The 8,557-nt window shown below is 35.5% G+C and overlaps 1 protein-coding gene across 1 annotated transcript; it reads left to right on the top strand.

Moving 5' to 3' along the window:
- The first annotated feature begins 243 nt into the window (after positions 1–243).
- LOC145662473 (uncharacterized) lies at positions 244–8,557 on the top strand. Its single transcript, XM_081728079.1, has 3 exons — positions 244–380; positions 3,900–4,763; positions 8,002–8,557. Exons 1-3 carry the CDS (start codon positions 322–324, stop codon positions 8,492–8,494), a joined length of 1,416 nt encoding a protein of 471 aa, XP_081584205.1. The 5' UTR covers positions 244–321; the 3' UTR covers positions 8,495–8,557.

Raw genomic sequence — 8,557 nt, forward strand, 5'->3', positions numbered from 1 at the left:
CTCCAGATATAAGGCCTACAAGAAAATTTTTGACAAATATATTAGATCTTTTGATCTATAAATTAAGTTTCATTTAAAACAATCTAGAAAGAATTGTGTTTATTATTGTCTTGTATTCATTAGTATTATGTAAATAGATATCAAATCTTATTTTGTATTTCTTCCGGATAAGAAATGTTATCGCTTTTGATTTAAAAACAACCTTATCATAGCGTCTATCAAGATTTCAAAGCTCTGTCGTAATGTTTTTATCTGTTTCGTATAGCTTATATAAATACTAGAAGAACTGTAGTTCACCGTCGCATTGGACACTAACACATCATGAAGTTATTGCTCCTTTCTCTGTTAGCAGTTTCCGCTTATGCAGCATGCCCTGAGGGGTAAGTTAATTCTGTGATTTGTATAGATTATATTATATTTTTCTTCGTTTTTCAACTTTCATGTTTGATAAAATTTTAGTAAATGTAAATGACTGCAAAATGCCTGTAACCAAAAGGTACCCCAGTTTCTACTGCCGTGTATTCTTTTATCAGCTGTGGTAACATCATGTACTTGATTGGTCCGTATTTTGAATAGTTTCGTGAACACGCTATCTTAGGGAATAAGATCATATCACTAAAACACCAGCTCCAAGAGAACATTTGTTGAATTCAAGGATGTTACAAATAGAGGATCTGTCCATATGTATCTTCATCCTATTAAATCGATGAAGCCAAAAAACAACTCAGCATCGGCACGTCTGATTGGCTACTCTCGTTCCTGCCATCGTCTGATTGGCTACTTTCGTTTCCGCCATGATTGTTGGCTCAAAACATTGTGATCCTTTTGCGCGGAGTGGGCAGAGTAGGAGTGGCGAAACTGTGACGTATGGCTTCAAGATTTTGTTGTAAGGGCAGATCCTTTATCTTATAAGATCCTTGGTTGAATTGGAGTTTAGCGTACCTTTCAGCAACGAGGCTATTTGAGCTGTTTATCTAGAGCTTAACGTAGGATCCGAAGTACTAAACTGCTACCAGGACTTGAAACCAGGTCTCCCGCTTCACTCCCACGATGGAAGCGCTCCAAGAAAAACAGTCTCATAAACTGTACATGGGTACAACATGACGAATCATCTGAGTATTTCGCACTTCCTGCTCCTAACTTCTCAAACGACAGATTTCAAGGTCAGTACATTGGCTGCGATACTACTTCACCATCATGACCATCAAAAAGATACAATCGTTTTACACTGATCAATTCTTATCATCAACCTTTAATTTTCCATTCAATTACGTACGGTAAAGCTGTCGCATTGACGTTATAGTTTTACTTTTTTTAAAAAGATATTACTGCATTCATATGCGATATATTTTAACCTTAAAAGGTAGGCATGTCTGTCGGTTTGTAATGGTCTTTCGGTCACGTATCTAGAATTATTTACACCTGAGATATAGTTATGGGAAAAATAATAACTTGTAAATCGGCAATGGCGGACTGACATTCACATAGCAAGCTATTCTGGACTATGATTGTTGTAAACTTTTCATGACACTTTTTCTTTTGTGTGTGTGTGTGTTTTGTTTGCTCATGTACTTAATTGCCAGGAAATAAGGTGAAAATTCCAAGTTACCTTACTCCCTAAGGTTACCAACTTTTCCATATTTGTGTAAATATTCTCCAATCTCGCGGTTTGTCCTAATCCAGAAGTTAACAAGCAGCAGGATCTCCTTATTTTAGAACAAGCAGCAGTGTCTCGTGTGCACCACCACATGAAGAAGTTTGTATAGTATGGTGTAAGGAAACCAGAACCTAATATTGAAACCGAAGTGGTAGTAGATTTCTATCACCTCAGGTTTTAGTAGAGAGATCAGAGTAGAGATGGAGTATATTGTTGGGACGATTGGTTGGCAGAAAATTGCTTCTCGCTATACATTACTGTTTTTTACTCTATAGCGAACAACATTAAAGATATAAGTTGTTGATTTCCACCCCTTCCGGTTTGAGAATAGAGTTAAGAAAGAAGATACATATTCTTACAACGTTAAATCAATTCCAAAAAAAGAGAGACAGTCTCGAAATTTCTTATCGTATTTGCTCTATGTAGATCAATGTTGAAACCGGAAGTTGTGGTGGATTTCTATCACTTCCGGTTTTAGTAGAGAGATATGGATGGAGATTAAATGTATTCTGAGGACGCTTATTAAAATATGAAGTATATATTAAAAATATGAAGTTTCATTTCGGGTAAACTACGGTTCTTAAGTTAGTTTTAAATGTCTATATGAGCCATGCAATTTTGTATATGTTCCTAATAGAAAGAAGTTAATAGAATGACCATTTATAACCATTTCTTATTTTGTAATTAAAAAACTTTCCACTCCATGTAGATGAAGTGAGAACTCAAGATTTCTTCAATAGTTGATTTGATCAAAATACATCTCAAGTTTCACGTATGTACACTCATGTCCAAAATGATTGTTGCATTGTTGCATATCTTGTAAGAATATAATTTGATAATTATTTTGCAGGGTACCTTTAGTACGGATACTAAGTGTATAATCGAGAAATGTATATTTATGGTAAATTTCATAGGAAAAGAATCATACATACGAAACTTAGAATGAATAAAAGAAAATGTTGCTAAATGGACAAGAAAGTTTTATTTTCGTTTTATTGTTCTTATTTACTGCTCTTTTGACATGAAATTTGCCACATACATGTCTTTGCCGATTATACACATACTGATATTATAAGAAATGCCGGGCGAATTCGTTATCAAATTATGTTCCTTCAACAACATATTTATAGACATGCGACAATAATTTTGGACTTGAGTGTACAAAAGACACATCCAGAATTGTTGATTAGGGACTATATTTAAACCATACATGAGTCGTTTTACACAGTTACATAGCCGCATTCGAAGTTACATACCCAGGCGTCCCTTCTGAATCTCTTGTAATGCTACCAAAAACAAAAATGTAAAATATAGGAAAACTGAAATTACTGTATTTCTTGATTTTTATTCGATAAAATATACAATATTATTATTTGTATTCCAAATTACTACTTTCTGTTTCTTTTTTTTACTCTGAGACGGGAAGACCAAGGACCGGGCAACTCGGGCAACTGCCCGGGGCGCCACAATCAAAGGGGCGCCAAAACGAGTCTCAAAAAGTAAATTTTATTACGTGTTTTCTACTAACTTCTTTGAAGTTTATATTCTTGTAAAATAGCGTCAATTACATCATCTTTTTTCATTCTACCACGGAAGAAGAGAGTTTCATAGTTCAACTAGGGCAGTATCAACAAATGGAGACATGGCATGTAGAAGAAAGAGTGGAGGGGGAGTTGGTATTGTTTATAGGCCATGTTCTTTGTGAACTTTAGCCAGGCTATGAATGTTATTGGATTTTATATATGTTACTCTTTAAATTGGTAGTGGAGAGGGAACAGTATATACAACATTTTTTAAAAACAGGGGTAAAAGTGAGGGGGAATGCGGGAGGACGCCATTACCCCACTCCCCAAAAATATCTATGGCGTCCCCCCAAATTACAATGGACAAAGATAGGCACGGGGGACAGCGTGACGTCAATCGTCCCCCTATCTTTTCAGATACACTGTTACCCCTGCCTAAAACACAATGTAATTGATAAAATATTTTTAATCACTAAATATACCTATATCATGTATTTGATTATTTATTTTTCTTTTTGAAAAATGGGTTTAAAATATTAAAATTACTATAATAAAATGTAAAATATAGGCTAGGGCGGGGGGAGCTCCAAAAAGTCACTTTGTCCGGGTGAGAAATTTGCCTTGGTGCGCCCCTACTCTGAGAAGAGTGCATTAAACACATATTCATTTGTATTTCCTCACATATAAATATACAATCTATTCAATTGATATTGTTACAGGCAATTGCAGTATTGGTCAACAAACCCTGCAGATCTGTTTGATGATGTAAACGCTGGTCAGATCCAGGGATGCTTATCTGGAGAAGCATTGAAAGGCCAAGCTCCTCGTGCAGGAACGGTTGAAGTAGATCCAAGTCAACGTTTCCAAACAATGGATGGCTTCGGAGGTGGACTCACCAACTCAGCTGCGTATCTAATTCACTACAGCAAACTAAGGGACGAATTATTGCAGAAACTTTTCAGCCCAACAGATGGCATTGGCATCAGTTATGTTCGTCTTCCAATGGGAGCCTCTGATTTTATGGCAAGAGGCCCTGCTTATACTTATGATGACGAATATGATCCAGACCTAAGCCATTTTAGCATTGAATCAGAGAAGGAGTTTGTTATACCATCGATTTTGGGAGCCCGTGAAGTTAACCCAGATCTAAAAATCATAGCCGCTCCATGGACAGCTCCTCCATGGATGAAAGACAACAATGATTACAACAGTGGCCGTTTTCTCACTGAATACACAGACACGTATGCAGATTTCTTCGTTAAGTTTCTGCAAGGATTTGAGGAGAATGGAGCCCATATAGATTCCTTGTCTCTCCAGAATGAGCCTTTGCTAGAAACGCCTTACCCTTCAATGATTCTAGAAGCTGACGCTGCCATTAATCTTATTAAAAATCTTGGACCAAAACTTAGAGATAATAACATCGATGTCAACTTAGTAACATGGGACTGGGATTTTGGTAACACTGAGTATGCATTTCAAGTACTCAACGATAGTGAAGCTAGTCAGTATGTTGAAGGATTTGCTTACCATGGCTATACTGGTGATCCAACCAACCCAAAAATTGTTCAGGATGCTTTCCCTGAGTAAGTACATTGATATTTTTAATTTTTTAAACGACTTGTCACAAAGGCATGGTGTTTAGAATTAGTTAATGTAGCATAACATAAAGAGGATCTAGAATACATTGAAGTTTTAATAAGTACGAAAATTTAAACTTGACCAAATTTTAGATGAGCAATATCGTTTAGATTGATTGTAGGAGCTTCATAAATGTAGTACAAGGTGCTCTTTTGGTACTATATCCAAGGAAATGCAAAACTTCATCAAAGTTGTGAACGTTCCCACAATACACGCGGTGTTCTTCGGAAAGGAGACGGAGAAGAATTCTTATATCGTCTCCATGTCGCATACTGCTGTGTCAAATTGTCCTATCATTGTGTTGTGAGATGATAAAGAGTTGAGTTGATTTTAGTTTAGCGTCCCTTTCAGCAGCTAGGCTATATGAGACGTGGACCTACTGATTAACGTGGAATCCGAACCACATGAGCTCCCGCCGGGAATCGTGAGGTGATAAAGAACAATACTGTACAGAACGGAGAGGAGTGTGCTTATTGTTTGTAACTACTGAGTGACAAGTTTTCTTTTAAACACTGTTAGGTCACATTTTGGGGAAATATGGTGGTTGAAAGGCACTATCAAATCAGATGATTGCAAATTTAGTAAAGAAATTACGAGACGGCAGGCCACTTTCCCAAACATGAAGAGTCTTGTTCAGCTCTTAGTGAAGCGTGATTGTGAATATTTCCAGCATCTCCTCTAATATCGACATGCTTCTCATGCAACAAAGTACGTAACATATATGTGATCTGATGAACAGTAGCTATTTGAAACATGCTGATTTTCTATTATCTAATACAGAAAGAACCATCCTGTAAAAAGTTAGCCTGTTTTCTTTAGTTTACGTTGCATTTTAATACACAATGAACTAGACTGCTTGACATTAAGCCAATTTCGTCTAAGCCAGTGGTTTCCAACCTTTTTGACTGAATGGCAACGACATCTCGATACATTAGTTTCATTTTCTATTAATAATAATATAGACTATAATAGTGTAAGCCTGAAAGTTTGTATATAGGACTCTATGTAGTACTGAAGATTATTACTGCAGCTGGAAACGTTGACTGATACACTCTGTCTCAAAATCGATTTTAACTAATTATTATTTGCTTCATGATTTTTAAATTCTGAATATTCACGACACATCATATAGGATTGCGTGACACACCAGCATGCCGCGACATACTGGTTGAGAAAAACTGGTCTAAGCCAAGCAGATGGAGATTTTAAATTGGGGATGTACTCTAAGCATGTTGTAATGTATAATCTGTTAATTGCTGGTTTTGGATATATTATACGTATATTTGCAACTGTTTTCTTTGGATTTCTGTGTATTCATGCTGTCGTTATGATCAAAGGTAAGAGTGATATGCATTTTATCAAATTGAAGTTAAATAATATCAGTCAAAACCCTGTTTACATTTTTTATGTATACCAGTTTATTTTTCTTACAGTAAACTAGATTATTTAAAAACTCATACATTCGTAAAATTGTTACATTAAAGGTAGGTGTTTGGTGAATAAAGCTGTTTCAGTGTATTGAAATTATTATAACATTTACTAATGTTAAAAAATCACTACATATAAAATCCATGAAATGTATGGTGAGTTATTATCAAATTGATCAGTTCTATAAGAATCACCTGTATAAGCCTAGGTTTATCTCTTCTGGTTCGAGAAACTCTTTGATGCGATTTCGAACCTCCTAAACTTCTGAAGCCTTTCTATCCCAAAGTTTCTCCTCATTTCTAAGTTTCAAAATCCCTCCCCTTCCTACCAGTTTCGTATATTGAATTCGTACAAGTGAATGACATTGCTTTCCTCTGTATGAAATAAAAACTCCTCACTAAATTCCGTATATGTACAGTTTAGTTTAAAACTAGCCTATTCCATTTAATTCCATCTACCAGTAAGAGTACAGGGTTTATCAAAGAGGTATGAGTGATCAGATTTAAAAAAAAAAAAAAATCTTTATCCAGCTGTTTAGAAAATATTCATTCCCTCCTTCTGAGCACACTATTTGGAATTCTCCCCTTTTTTTTACCCCTCCACATTATAATATCTCCAAAAATTGTACAAGTGAATGAGATACTTATACTCTTATTCTGTGTTTCAATTAATGTACGCAGCGGAGGTATGTTCATCTAGTGCTTTTTTTTATCCGCAGTATCGGATTTATGCAACTAATTTACTTACTTATTTCGACTTTTTGTACACGTTCAGGTTCAGAAAGATCTCTACCCAATAACGTCAAGTTACAGCATATATCGACAAAATGGTACTACAAAGTAGTATCAAATGCTTTCTTCAAGTCAAAATTGTTACCAACAAATTATGTACTTGCAACATGCAATTTTAACCTATTTATAATGAGGTGAACTTTAAATCTCTTAAGATAATTTGCAGAAATGATACTTCAATTTAGCAACCAAATCAAACAATCAAAAACTAAACTGAAAATGAACACATATTAATATTTGAAGATTATCTTAATGTAAAGCGTATTTCTGCCTCCAGTTTCAGGAGTATCTGTTTCAGTTTTCTTGTTTCATTCAAACACGAGTTTATTTTATTCAAAACAGAACCTATCTTCATACGAGTTACGGAAATTTTATAAATATGGTATGCAGTTGACCCTAATATTGCCATTATTGACTCTACAGAAAATACCTATCGTACCAATACCTTTTACGTAAACTGAGTTATGTTTGTCAGCTGGTTTGACATATTTCTAGGTAACCGTACTACTAATTAAGGTTAGAATTAGGATTAAAGTTCACACGTTGGTTTGGTATACTTCTACTAACACATGTAAGGTAAATAACTGCAGAAAAAATACGATAGGCTATTAAAACTAGAATTAGTATCTAGACCATTGTCTTGTCATGGTATTAGAGATAGATTGTAAGCTGAATAAGAATGAGAATTATATATAACACTGAAGACACATCCTTGACTTGACAAACTTCTTGGCAATTGTAGGAAAGAGACGGTAGGATATTTGAATTTTAAGGGCCACTTCTTTATTCTTGGGTAACGCAGGGTACTTTAGCAAGTGACTTAATAGAGCTATAATAATTACTAAACTTCAGATGTGAGAAATATGGTGCCAATCCGAATAAATGTTTTACTTCACAGAATTTTGTAAGATTTCACTAGAGGATTCAGCTTTCTCTAATTTATCAAATTATTTTCTATTTCTAGCAAAAGATACTATTTCACCGAGTTCACTGGAACAACAGCCGACACCAACTGGCCCAGCGTGTTTAGCTACATGCTTGGAACATTATTTGTCCAACAAGTACAAGAGGGAGCCGTCGCTGGAATTCTCTGGAATTTGGTCCTGAACGAATTCTCTGGACCAACTTACAATGGAGCTGGAGGATGGAAAAACTGCCGAGGAATCCTGACTTTATACTCCGATGATAGCCACTATGATGTCAGTGTTGAATACCACGCAATTGGTCACATGAACAAGGCTGCTAGCCCTGGTGCTGTTCGTATTGGAAGTCCAGAAAGGTTTGGAGAAACTAACAGCCTTGGTTCCGTAGCTTTTGTAAATCCTGACAATTCTACAGGTATCCTTGTGTTCAACTATAACGCTGACCAAGCTGAAGATCTGGAAGTTAGATTGAATGGTCAAGTATATAATTTCGGACAAGTTCCACCAAATGGTGCTGTCACTTTCAGAACGTAAAGTATCACGCTTAAATTGTATTTCGACAGATTATTGTAAATAAATATTTTTAATACAAAATTG

This window comes from Thermobia domestica, chromosome 10 (assembly GCF_964235325.1).
Source record: "Thermobia domestica chromosome 10, izTheDome1.hap1.1, whole genome shotgun sequence".
Classification (NCBI taxonomy): Eukaryota; Metazoa; Arthropoda; class Insecta; order Zygentoma; family Lepismatidae; genus Thermobia; species Thermobia domestica.